The following is a 14,316-nucleotide window of genomic DNA, read 5'->3' as shown; positions in this document are numbered from 1 at the left end:
TTGCTCACAAGTGTGTCCTTTTTAGAAAAGTGTAATTCATCATTTTGAGTTTAATTTCTTTTCAGCCTCTCAACTACCTTTTATAACTAAGAACGAAATGCATTCAATTTTGATTTACTAAATGAAACAGTTGTGTACAAATTGTAAAATTTTAGATTCTTGGTGGACAAAAAAATTTTAAAAAATCTGCAAAAGCCAAAACAACAACCATCACTATCCCTTAATATGCCAGGTATTGAGAATTTTTAAACTGGGGAGTATAACAGTCTATAAAAAAAGAATAAAAGTTTCTTAGAGATGATTAATTGTTGATGCACTTCTGAGGGCATAGAAAAATCATGGGAGTGAATAGAAGCTAACATTGTTTAGAGGTCATGATGTTTGAGTAAGGTCTTTCTTGAGCATGGATATTTTTTAAACTTTGTGGCTGTAAAAATTGCTCAGATACTCTTACCATATTGCTCAGATACTGCATTGTACCCATTATTTGTGGGTAGATTTGCTTAATTTCTTTTTAGTGATGCGTTCTGGACTGTGGGGCTGCATGGGGAAGGTATTTTATTCTTAACTCATGTGCAAGGAACACCTTAAAAATTGGTCTTAGAGGGAAGTAATTCTCTTATTAGTAATGGCATTCCATAAATCTTTTAAGCCTAGATCAGCTTTCTAATCCTACACTTACTTTTCCAGAGAATATTCTGTATCATTATAATTTGTACTCCTGAGATTTTTGGAACAAAATTTCCATCAGCAGTTCTGGTTGTCAGTTAATTAATTGTACTAATTTGACTTGAAGTACTATTCTGTTAGTAAAGCCATCAATTGACTGACAGCCATGTATGGTTAGCATGAGTGAAACTAGAGTTTTCGTTTTGTTCAGCAACAGAGACATGCACTAGGAACTGGAGTGCTGTTTTATAAGGTCCCTAACGTATTCTCTCACAAGAAGGCCAGAGGGGACACAATTCTAAAAAATACTTGTTTTTGCAAAATGCCATATAGATGGATTAATTCCCTAGGATTTAGGTCATTGTATTTTTCTCTCCCTACCATTCTTGTTACTGCTTCTTTCTTCTGTACTGAATACTGCCATTCAAACCCTTGAGAACAGGAAATTGTTGGTCATTGTTTTGGAAAATGTGCTTAAAACTGCTTTCATAGCATCTTTGTGAGAGTGGCTGAGGAAAGGATTTAGGTCCTTGTCACTTCCATAATATAGGAATTAATTCTGTATTGTCATCTGCCCCTTCCGTGAAGGTCATGACCTTCATGCACTTTCTGGATTATACTCAAATGCTGTTTTAGTGCCCAAGAGAAATAGATCTTTTTTGGAATTAAAAAAAATAATCCTAACTATGTAATCTTTATTGTTGGAGCCTACAAAATCTTGTTAAGCACCAATTCTTTTTCTTGGTCTGTTCTGTAGGAGTCTTGTGTAACTAGCTTATACACAAATATCAAGCATATAATTTCTGTGTATAGTATAACATTTGTTGATTGCTTTATGTCCACCATAGTTAAAGTTTTGAGTAGTTAAACGATTAATTGTATAAGTAAGTTTTTGCCTGTATTTTGAAGACTCGTGAAGAAGAGATGACAGCAAAAGTTCATGAGTTGCAGGCACAGCTGGAAGACTTGCAGAAGGAATACAAACAAAGGATTGTGGAAGAGGAACATAGCAACAGTGAAAAAGTGAGCTGGCACTGACATTTGTTTTTATATCTCCACATGTGAAATTCTTGGTCCATAGGAAATTCATAGCAATTTATTGCTAATTTGACTTTATTTATGTATCTGGCCTTCACTTTCACATACCAAACGAATATCTTTAGAATCTGCAATATTTGGTACTACCTTTTTAATTGGTATATTGAAAAGTGCAGTTCTGTTGTTATTATTAAGGTGGGGTTTTTTTGTCCTCTATGTGTGTTTATGTTGGTTTACTGGAAGCCCTTTAGAAGAAAAGAAAATCCTGTTATCATTTTTAGATTGATTTTGTAAAAATTTGTATTTCAGAGGTGTCTGAAGTAGTGGCTTGAATATGTCAATTATGGATAGAGGGACCTTCATTGAAACAAGACTGCCTTCATTCTTTTGTCTTTCTGAGATTACATTTTAATTTGAAGAATTCTTTGATGAAAATACTACTAGCTGTTATTAGATTGAGGAGAGAAAAAAAGTCTATGAGTTGTTGTTTCATTGATGAGAATTCATATTGACCTTACTTTTAATATTTTCATTTTTACAACAGATAGCCCTGGGGAGAGTAAATTTATATATTTGACATTAGAAACCAAAAGTACAAATTATCTCACTGACCTAGTGTTTGTTACTTCTGTCTTGCACTTGCGTACAAAACCGTTTATATTACTTTTCCATAGTATGAGTTGTTTTCATAACAGGAAAAGCAGAAATCTAAGACTGCCTTGTATTCTTAATTAACCTTTGCTCATCTACTGATAGTTTTACATAATCCTATTGTCTAGGGGAAGATTCTTTAAGAGACTCCTAACTTTTAAAACATGATTATGAAAAGTCTGAAGAGTACGTTTTCTTTAGGACTTCTTTGTTAACTGTTTCACTCCTAGTTTGTTATAGCAGTCTGCTATAAATACAGGCAGTCATTAAGTATTGTATTATACATTCATCTTAGGGATTACTGATATGACTATTATATCAAATTTAGATACTGGCCATGATATTTCATGTATTCAGCTCAGGAGCGATGCATCCCAACAAGGTGTAAATCAAGCAAAAATTCCAGGAGACCTCCATGGATGAATAAGGACCTGCTGGGGAAACTCAGCGTTAAAAAAAAAAAAAAAAAAGCTTTTAGGAAATGGAAACGAAGACCGGTGGCCTGAGAGTAATACGGGGAAATTGTACGGGAAGGTAGGGACAAAGTTAGGGAAAGCCAAAGCTCAGTTAGAATTGTTGTAGCCAGGAAAAGTAAGGCAAACAGGAAGGGCTTCTATATGTATGTTGCAAACAAAAGAAAGACTAGGGAAGGAAATGGGAAACTTGGCTACTCTGAACAAAGAGTAGGCTGGGGTTCTCAACAACTTCTATGCCTCTGTCTTCAATGGCAAGTGCTCCAGCCACGCCACCCAAGTCAAGAAAGGCAGCTGCAGGGACTGGGAGGACGAAGACCCTGAGCCCACTTGCCTTGACATTGGACAAGTGCAAGGCAGCCATTAAAGCTGCTCACTCAACCTCCCCTACCACAGCTGGGCAGAGGAGAAAAAAATTTTCATGAAGGCTTCATGAATTGAGATGAGGACCAGGAGAAAACACTCCAAGGGCAAAACAGGCTCAACATAGACTTAGAAAGTGAACTTATTACAGAAGAGGATAATGAGAAGTAAAATAAGTCCTTAAAAACACCTCTTCTTCCCTCAGACCTTCCCTCCTTCCCAATGACAGCACAGAGAGACGGGATGAGGCTTTTGGTCAGTTTGTCACCTGAAATCTTCTTCTGCTGCTCAGGGAGAGGAGTCCATCCCTGTTCTCTGTGGGGTCCCTTCCCATCCCTCAATCTAATAACAGCTAGTATTATTTTCATCAAAGTTCTTTGTGAACTTCTCCAGCCTGGTTTCAATCTCATGAGCAGCAGTTCTCCTAAACTGCTGCAATGTGCGACCCTCCCATGAGCAAACAGTCCTCCCAAAACTGCTGCAGCATAGGTCACTCTACCACGGGGTGCAGTCCTCCAAGGACAGGCTGCTCCAGCCTGGAAGCCGGGGCCGCCTCTATCCACTGTGTCTCCCACTGGATCACAGCCTCCTTCAGGGCATCTACCCACTCCAGTGTGAGCACCTCCCCCATGGGGTGCAGGTGGATCTCTGCATCCCCCATAGACCCCCATGGGCTGCAGGGGCACAGCTCCTTCACCATGGTGTTTACCACAGCCTGCAGAGGAATCTTGGCTCTGGCGCTTGGAGCACCTCCTGCCCCTCCTTCTCCGCTGACCTTGGTGTCTCTATGTTGTTTCCCTCACATGTTCTCACTTCTTCTCTGGCAGGAATCAAAACTGCACCACCACTTTATTTTGATTTTCTTCTTAAATATGTTATCACAGAGGTGTTACCATTATCTCTAATTGGCCCAGCCTCGGCATGTCCATCTGCAGACCCATCAGAGATTGGCTCTGCTGCACATGGTGGAAACTTCTAGCAGCTTCTCACAGAAGGCACCTCTGTGGCCCCACCACTATGAAAAACCAGGCCGAGCAAAACCAAGACATCACTGTAGAATAGGGTCAGGTTCGAAACCATCTAAGGAACCTGAATATGCACAAGTCCATGGGACCCAATGAGGTTCATGCATGGATCCTGAGGGAGCTGGAGATAGTTGCTGAGCTACTATCCATCATTTTTGAAAAATTGTGTCAATGACTGATGACTGGAAAAAGAGAAACTCCCATTTTTAGAAAGTGGAAACTGGAATATCAGTGAAACTACGGATGAATCAGTCTCACCTCTGTGCTAGGCAAGATCATAGAACACTGGAAACTATGTGAAGGCACATAGGAAAAAAAGAAAAAAGAGGTGAATGGTAACAGCCAAAATGGCTTTACAAGGGGGAGATCATGCCTAACAAATTTGGTGACCTTCTCTGATGGGGCTGCAGCGTTGGTGGACAGGAGCAGAGCAACTGACATTGTGTACCTGGACTAAATGCAAAGCATTTCACACTTTTGCACGACATCCTTGTTTCCAGATTGGAGAGACAGGGATTTGATGGATGGACTACTTGGTGTGTGTGGCCATAAAGAACTGGCTGTATGGCCACACACACAGAGTCTGGGTTAATGGCTCATTGTCCACTTGGAGACCAGTTACATGGAGAGGTTGCAGCAGTGATAAATAGAGTAGTATAATCACCTCTTTTGACTGATGATGGTGTCTTTGATGCAGTCATGGGGTCAGTACTAGCTGGGGCTGATACTATTCAGTATCTTTGTCAGTGACATAGACAGTGAAATCTGTTGGTGCTGAGTGCACCCTCATCAAATCTGTTGGAAACACCAAGCTCTGTGGTGGTGCAGTCAACACGATAGAGGGAAAATGTAATACCATCCAGAGGGATCTCAACAGGCTTGAGGGGTAGGCTGAAGCAAACCTTACGAAGTTCTGCAAAGCAAAGTGCAAGGTCCTACACCTGGGTCACTGCAATCCCAGACATGCCAATGGGCTGGGCAGAGAAGTGATTGAGAGCAGCCCTGGTAAGAAAGACCAGGGAGTGACAGGTAATGAAAACTCAACATGAGCCAGCTGTGTATGCTCATAGCTCCGAAAGCCAATCAAGTCCTGGGCTGCATCACAAGGAGCATGGCCAGGAGGTCAAAGGAGGTGCTTCTGCCCCTCTGCTCACATGTAATCCCCTTGGAGTACTGTGAACAATTCTGGTGTCCCCATCTTAAGAAGGACATGGAACTGTTGGAGCAAGTCCAGAGGTGGGCCATGAAGTTCGTAAGTGGACTGGAGCACCTTCCCTGTGAATACAGGCTGAGAAAGCTGAGCCTGTTCAGCCTGGAGAAGGTTGCATGGAGACCTCATGGCAAACTTCCAATATCTGAAGGGGGCCTACAGGGAAGCTGGAGAGGGACTTTTTATCAGGAACTGTAGCGAAAGGACAAGGAATAATGGTTGTAACTTGAAGGAGGGGATATCTAAAGTAGCTGTTAGGAAGCAATTTTTGAGGCTGGTGAGACTGAACAGGTTGTGCAGGGATGTTGTGGATGCCCCAACCCTGACAGTGTTCAATGTCAGGTTTTACAGGGCCTTGAGCAACCTGGTCTACTGGGAGGTGTCCCTGCCCATGGCAGAGTGTTGAGATTAGATGATCTTTAAGGTCCGTTCCAACCTGTTAGCATTCTATGATTGATTCCTCAGTTGTTCCCAGAAATGTATCAGACAGATTGGCAATGACCTGTAAAGTATTTGAATATTGCAAATATTAAATGTCTAAAAGTGAATATGTTTACAATTAACAAAATGAACATTTAATTTTGCCTGTGTCTGGAATGTTGTCCACAGCTCTCCACTCCTTAGAGTTTCCATGGTAGACTTTAGAGAAACTCAAAGCAGTTCTCCAGGGTATAAGTGGCTACAAACCAGTTCAGAGAACTCCACCACTGATAAACAGCTTAGTTTTAAAGGATAAAGGAGGTTTCATTTGTGGGGGAGGACAACCAGGTTGTGTAGTGCTGATACTTAGATACAGTTAAAGCATCCAGGTTCAAAGTTGTTGCAGAATAAGAATGCAGGTTTGGGGTTTTTTTCCCCCAAGTGTATATATGTGGTTTCTCTAGAATACAGGCATCAGACTTTTCTGAGTAATTTTGAAAATTCCAACTAAATTCAAATTTAGCAAATTGTTCACAAGCTTTCTTTTGCATAGCTGATTCAACTAAATGTAAATGCCTTATTTGATATGATTCACAATGGTGATTTCATCTCAAAACAATGGAACTATTCTAACAGATTGTGCTGTGGAATTTCACATAATTCCTGGTATATCTTCTGATCCAGTCAAAACTCAAATATTTAGAGTAATGTAAGTGGGCTTTTAGTTCCTGTTTTATCAGTATTTTTTTCTTTAGTATTTAATTTAAAGGATTTAATTCTTATTCTGACACAATCTGTTCTGGGGTCAAGAGGTAGTTTTCTTTTATCCTACTTAGAAATTGAGTTGTTTTTATTTTTACTCCTGTCTGTTGCCTGTGCTTGGTATGTTTGTAGGAAACTAATTGTGCTTTAACCTGGTTCAATACTACATATTTGCAATGGCTACAATGGCATATATGGGCAGCATTACAGAGCTATATGAGAAAATTAGACAGGGCCTGTGGAACTTGTCAACATACCTGAACAAAAACCATATAAATCCACATCTGGATTTTACAGTGCATTTAAATTAATTATATTTGCCATGGTATTTTTTGTCTCACTTGATTTCTTTTTTATTTTCTTGCTATGCAGCATTTTGGTTTGGTGGTTTTTTTGTTTTTTTTTTTACCCTTCAGCATTAGTAGTCAAACAGTTTGAAATCTTCCATTGACTGGATGCAACTTCTTGTGGGCAACATATTTTGTCTAAAATCAGAGACTCCCAAATCACAGAAGTTTGTCTTATAAACTTTCTGTGCTGCTTGTTGTCAGCCTTGACCAAACATTACACATAACATATCCATTTTGACATTAAGTGTACCCTAGATATTGGAACAGTACTTGTCTGATTGTGATAAAAAATTGACAGATACTAACAACCTTAAGTATTAATGTTTGGAGGTAAAAATATCAGAAAGTGTCTCTCTGTATCAGAAAATAAATGCCTGATGGAGGTTTTCAGAAGCAAGAATTTAACTTAGAGGTTTGAGATTGTGAGAGGAATGATTTTCCCCTATTTTCTGTTTGTGGGGTGTAGGAGAACCCACAGATTTTATCAACCTGAGATGGGGAATAGATCTCCTTTTTGACACAATTGCCAAGATGCTTGGGAAGGAAAAAGTAATATTGACCCTGAGATCAGCTGAATTGGTTGAAGCATGATGCTAATTATGCCAGAGTCACAGGTTTAATCCCTGCATGGGCCATTCACTTTAAAAGTTGGACTCAGCTCCTTGTGGCTTCCTTCTAACTTACAGTATTCTGTGGTTCTGGAATACGTACCATTTCTGTGTTAAGGTTTAGCCTACCTTAAAAAAAATCACACATAAGTTATTTGATGTTGAAATGCTTATACAGCCTTGAGTTACACCCATGACTACTGAAATATTATTTTCCTTAGAGTTGAAACACTGAAAGATAGAAATTTCAGCTTAGACTTTTTTTCTGTACTTCATAAACATCTTTGCAAGATGTAGAGCTCATGAAGCTCTTAACTGAAGCTATTTTCAGGTATATGTTCACATTTCCAAATGTGACTTGAAGAATTACGGAAAAACATAAAATATTTTGAATAGCAGTTAGGGCATCCTGTGATGTATTTCATACTCATTCAATTATTATTAATCTCCAATATGCATTTCATGAAGATTTGGAAACACTAGGTTCTTAAAGTTATATTTATGATGATTGTCTTACAGAATCAAATGAGACAATTTAAATATCAGCTTTATGTACTGTCAATACAAATAAGTTAAACTATTTATGAGACTAGTTGTTATTATTGGGTAATTTCAGTTTTTGTCATCCTCAATTAATACACTGTATAAGATCTTGATTATTGATATTTCTTTCTCCAGTGCTTGATATAGTCAGTATTTTTCATACATTTTAATCTAAATTTTTATTGTTGTTATAGGTCACAATAACAGAACTAAAGGTAAGTCTTACATGTTATTGATTTTCCTCTCTAATACTTTCATTGCGGAGCAGTTTTAAAGCTGAAATGCTGCTTATAAGTTTGCTTATAAGTGTATGTTAAAAGGAGAAATAGTTTTTTTGCAAAGGTACCTATGACGTATTTTCAGCAATTTCCATATGTGACTGTCTTTTCAGGCACAACTTGCACAGAAGACAACTCTAGTCAATGATTCAAAACTGAAGGAGCAGGAATTGAAAGAGCAGGTAGGGTGACATTGAATGAGTAAGAAGTATTCTTGTTTGATACTTGGTGTTTGCAGTATTAAAAGGTTTGTTTTTTCAAGTGATGATGTGGTACATCTCCATCCAAGGTATTATGAATATAATAGACAAAAAAATAGTTTTCACTCATACTTGTTCTCAGAAGAACTGTGTACTTTTCAAAGTATTCCTCTATCCCCTGAGAATAAAAACACCTGCTTGTAATACTGGTGAGCAATTGCACAGTGAAAAAGGGAACAGTGCACTTTATGACATTCTGGAATTTTTTTTGGAAACTAAACCTTTTTTGATGTTTAAGTATAATTTTTGTTGTAAGCTTTTTATCTATAAAATATATATATATGCGCTTATATATAAAATAGAAACATGAATATATAATATATGCATGACATTTGCTATATATATTTTTATGTGTATATACAGATGTAAAACATTGGGACAGTTTTTAATAACACAGTTTTTAATGTTTTCCTTCCATAAAAGGCAAATGTATTTTGCTTTTATAAGAGATGATATGTAGCTGGAAACTGTTTCAGTTATGCTTATTTTAGCTGCTGTTTAGGTTTAACACCATTTATCATGTCAACTTGTTCTCTGTTTAGATTCATATACTGGAAGACCAGCTGAAACATTATGAGAAAAATATGTATGTCACATCAGGTGGAACACCATATAGAGGTAAGTACACGGTTTTCATCACAAATAAGTTTTTTGTTTGTTAGAAAGATACAGTTTGGTCTAGAAAATAAAACGTCAGTCTTTTAAAAACACTTATGTAATGCACTTATGACATCCTTGTTTTCTCTTGTCTTTTATAATAGATGTTGTGTGATTTCAGATGACCAAATCTTTTTGGTCAAGCGTTTTGTTTGATGTTTTCTTTTTTATGTCATCCAGTTAAAAGAGTTCTGTATCAGAGTTCTTAAACTCTCTGCAGTACAGGACCCAAGAGCGTCCAGTAGACAGGGGCAGAGATGGGCACACCTTCGGCAGGGCACAGGTGGGAACAGAAGGTCCCAGGCTGAGCTGGGACACATCCCTTGAGCCCTTGGCAGGAGACGGTGGGTGTCCCAGGAGGCTGGCCACAGCCACCCAAGGCCTGTGAGCAGCCCCAGGACCCAGGTGGAAGCAGACTTGCACTGCTCACGTGCTGTCCTTTAGACACTGGTGGTTGGACAGTTTGGAGATAGAGTATGGGCTTATAGACCTTCTCTCTGGTGGTATACTGTTCCTCTCAGACTCTTTTAACATAAGATAGAAAAGTGCACAGGGAAATTAACAGGTATTTCTCACCTCCAAAAGATTTGCAGTTTAGTTGAGGAGTATGTACTGCATGAGACAGAGGGCTCAAGCACTGAGCCTTGCTAATATTAGAGATGTGGGGTTTTGCCATCCTGCACAGATCCATCTTAGCTGGATGAACTCAGAAGCTGTGTCACGCTTGCTGTTTGCAAATTTGTGCAAATGGTCAAATTATCTCAGGATGATCTACATCTCTCATCCCCTCAGAAGGTCCATACCTCCTTCCCTCAAGGTGACTGAACCAATGATGGGAGATGGTTGTGGGTATTCAGTGCCTTCTGCTAGTGCAGGGCTGGGAGGAAATGTAATCAAGGATTTCCTCAGCATGTACTGGTAGAGAGCGATGCAGGAAACATACTTCAGCTAGAAGGGACCAACATCAGTTTCATAGTCCAGATGTATGACCACTTCAGGGCTGATGAAAAGGTAAAGTATGTCTTTAAGGGCATTGTCCACATGCCTCTTCAACACTGACAAATAGGCATCAACCACCTCTCCAAGAGGTCTGTTCCAGAGTTTGACACCCTCTTGGTAAAGAAATGTTTCCTCTCATCAAGTCTGAACTCCCCGTGATAGATGAAGGTTTCAACCATTTTCCATGTGTCCTGGCACTGGGTACCAGGGAGAAGAGAGCAGTACCTGCCTATCAGCATCTCCTCAGGAAGCCATAGAGAGCACTGAGGTCACCCCATAGCCTCCGTTTCTCCAAATTAGACCAACTGGACTCCTCAGCTGCTTCTCAGAGGACATGCCTGTCAGCACCTTATCCAGTAGTAGAGGTACCCTCTGGGTATGTTCATGTACCTTCCCATTCTTTTTAAATGGTGAGGCCCTGAACAGCACACTACTCAAAGTGAGGCTGCACCAGTGCTAAATAGGATGGGATAATCACCTCTTCTGACCATCTGACGATGCTGTGTTTGATGCACTCCAGGATGAGGTTTGTCCTCTTGGCTGCTAAGGGCACATACACTGGTGATTCCTGTTGCACCTCCTGCCAACCAGCACCCCTAGATGCCTTTCTGAAGGGCTGCAGTTACTCCATCTAAGGTGCAGAACGCAGCATTTGTTCTTATTTGGTTTTTTGCCATTAGTGAGACTTGGATTCGGATGAGTGACTCTCAGTATAAATATTCTCTTCTTTTTGTTTACACAGATGGAAACCTTCACCATACTGACGTTTCCCTATTTGAGGAACCCACTGAGTTTGAATACTTGAGGAAAGTGATCTTTGAATACATGATGGGTCGTGAGACAAAGGTATGGAAATTTGTATATGCTGACAGGTGATCTAGGATAGAGTAATGTTTAACACCCTTGCTATATGATGGGAAGTACTATGTGTTTGTGATTTGTTATGTGCTGTTTATTTTTGACACAGGATTCAATAGGCTTTCACATTTTTTCCCAAAGAGACATGATTCATAACTTCAAAACTTGATCAGCTTGCCAAGATGAGTGGTAGGTGGAGGGGGTTTTCACATCTCTCACCACTGCACCTATCAAGACAAAAACCTTTATGGGTAGATACAGTTTTATCAGCAAAAGTCTGTTTGTCAGTCAAACTTGATGTAAAATGAAAGCTGGTATGCAGAATATTAGCAAAAGTGATCTTTTGATGTAGTCTTCAAACAAACACGGTAAGTTAAAGTTGGATTAAATAACAGTTTGTTAGTAGCTGTGTTACCGGCTGAAGATGGTAAAATACCTCTTCAGTAGTTGCTTAAAGATGTTTCATAGTATTCCTGAATCTGTATACTTTAGATGATATTAATTCACTCTTAAAAGTAGTGAAAAGCTAGACAGTAGGGTTCTTGATTTCATATGATGGTTTCCTTTCAGTCATTAGATGTGTTTCTGGAGGACACTGAGCTTTCTGTTTGCTCTCTTCAGAATTATATTATATAATCATAAATCTATGGATATGTCTTAAGAACTGGTTTCATCCTGCTACATCAACTGGAAAACCATGAGCAGTGATGATTCAAGTGACAGAACTTCTTAAAACAGTTTCAAGTATGCTTGTAAAGTATTACTGTGCTTTCCACCATGCCCCCAACACAGTTCTTCAGTTAAAAGATCTACATTGTAATTTATCTTTTCAGTACAGATTTTCCTTTCTCTCAACTTTTTCGTTCCTGGACAAGAAGAGGCATTTTTTAAATCTAATTCTGTCTTGTAAGGTTATTTTGGTGGCCCTTCTCTGTGCACGATCCCCTTTACTAGTGCAAATATGTATCTCTTGTCTCAAGGGTGATTCAGCTGTTGATATCTCTGGATATGCTTCCTCTTTTTTGAACAGAGTTCAAAAGAATCTGTGCAAAATATCTAGGATGTATTTCCAATTATACATCCTAGTAAATGATACTGGAATGCAATCAAGACATTAATGAATGCACCAGTTCATCTACAGTATTGGAGACGTAAGAGAAATGTAGAGGTTGATGTGGATTTAAGAGTCAGGAATTAGTGTCGTGACTTTTAACGTGGGTACTTAACCACATTCTTTGTAAACTGCTTTACCAAGGTGTGTATGTGCATTTGCTGGGAGGTTTTACTGTATTGCCCTCCAGTCCAACTTTATTATTTGCCTCTTGCTTGGCAGGATATCTGCAACAAGACTGACAGATTGCTTTTTCTAGGCATGCACTTTATCTAGTATGCTGTCTTATTAATGGACTCTATCATTTGAGCATAGATGCCATCATCACACTACACTACCTGAAGTTTGTGACCATGTGCAAACACTGTTTTCATATAATTCACATCATGCATATACAATGTGAAACAGTTACATCTTGCTGATTTCACTGTTTTCCATTGACATTAATAAAACAATATCCAGTATTATTAAATTAAATTAATTTTAAAATAGTACAGACATTTTTGTGGATGTGGAATTATGTATGGATAACCTATATCTATTTAGACAATGGCCAAGGTTATAACAACAGTGCTGAAGTTCCCAGCAGATCAGACTCAGAAGATACTAGAACGAGAAGATGCTCGACCAGTGGTAAGTTATGTAAGTAAAACAAGTTTATGCAAGAGGAGTAGGTTTCAAGAATAAGGAATTAAAAACTTTTTTATGTCTTCTTTTCTGTGTCCACATTCAAGTGGACTCCTCTTCTCTTTGGTTCCCTCTTCTTCAGTGGAATATCAAATTCCAGCTCTAGGTTTGAATTTATAGCAAGAGTGAGAAAACAAGCAAGCATGTTTTCTTTACTAGTATTTTTCCTCAGTTAAGACATATTTCTAATAGTGATGGGTACAGTAGGACCAAAGCAAGTTCAAACATCACTGCTATTCTGTGGATGAATTGTCTAAATTTAAAAAGTAATCTGACATATTAAATATATATATATATATATAAATAAAAATACATATAATATATAAAATGAATGCTTCTTAAATTTAGACGTTTTTGTGGAGACATACCAGTTTTTATGAAAAATATATCAAGAAACATTTCCAGCCCTGAGATAAAATTTCTGGCAAAAACAACAGGCATTTTGCTTGTAGAATAGAAAGTTGATTATCTAAATCACCTGAGATATGTGTTTGAAGTGAGATGTGTACAAATTTATCTTAAGTGGGTATCCTAACAAGACTGGGGTTTTCATTAGGTTTTGGGGTTTTTTGAGTGAGCCTGCATTATTTTTGTAAGGAAAAAAACCAAAAATGTGTTGGTTCGCTCTGGGTCAGGACCGGTCAAAAATAAGAGTCATAAACAGTTTAGTGTTGTTTTTTTTCCCCAGTTTTTTTTTACATTTGCTTAGTATTTAGCAGTTGATCTGTTTACTAGAAAGGTGAAATTTGCTTTGAGAAACAGATACAAAAGGAGGCAAAATTATTTGAGCATAAGCATTTCTTTGGTATTACTTTTACTGTTTTATGTATAGGAGCTACTTTTAATTAAAATAAAAACTACAGTAATAGTCTCCTCTACATTGTATCTGGAATCAACACTGTGATCCCTCTCTCTGTGGGTCACCTTAGTGAAATATTTAGAAATTAAAGTGAGAGGAAGAATTGCTTCCTGTTTCTCTCACTGGCCTTGCATATATATTTTTTTCATGCTTGCAAACACAGAATAAAATAAAAATATTAGTAATTTCATTTCACTTGTAGATACATTAAAGTCCTGTTGATTCACTGAAAAACATTTTTAAAAGTCTGTATTTTCATCTTGCAGAATCACATCTGAGGAAAGTGTTAAATACTTCAACATTTTCCTGTACACTTAGTATGGTCGAGAGCCTTGCAATCTTAAATATTTTTAATACTTTTAGACTATAAAAATATTGATTATACTGCAGCTCCAGTAAGTATCATGTATTCAAAGCATGATTTTCTCTCTCTGACATTAAAATAGAAAGCTGAGACTTTTTTGTTTTGTTTTGTTTTGGTAAGCCAGAGTAATA

At 38.2% G+C, this 14,316-nt stretch overlaps 1 protein-coding gene across 1 annotated transcript in view; it reads left to right on the top strand.

The window, feature by feature from the left end:
• GOLGA4 (golgin A4) overlaps window positions 1-14,316 on the top strand; it is a 75,813-nt gene that overhangs the window by 57,629 nt on the left and 3,868 nt on the right. The window contains exons 19-24 of the mRNA XM_039714968.1: window positions 1,579-1,692; window positions 8,307-8,327; window positions 8,504-8,572; window positions 9,193-9,268; window positions 11,049-11,152; window positions 12,822-12,908. Coding sequence (XP_039570902.1) covers window positions 1,579-1,692; window positions 8,307-8,327; window positions 8,504-8,572; window positions 9,193-9,268; window positions 11,049-11,152; window positions 12,822-12,908 — 471 coding nt within the window. The remainder of the gene's footprint in view (window positions 1-1,578; window positions 1,693-8,306; window positions 8,328-8,503; window positions 8,573-9,192; window positions 9,269-11,048; window positions 11,153-12,821; window positions 12,909-14,316) is intronic.

Source organism: Passer montanus, unplaced genomic scaffold, assembly GCF_014805655.1.
Source record: "Passer montanus isolate IOZ18808 unplaced genomic scaffold, ASM1480565v1 scaffold32, whole genome shotgun sequence".
Classification (NCBI taxonomy): Eukaryota; Metazoa; Chordata; class Aves; order Passeriformes; family Passeridae; genus Passer; species Passer montanus.
This window is presented reverse-complemented; position numbering and strand designations above follow the sequence as displayed.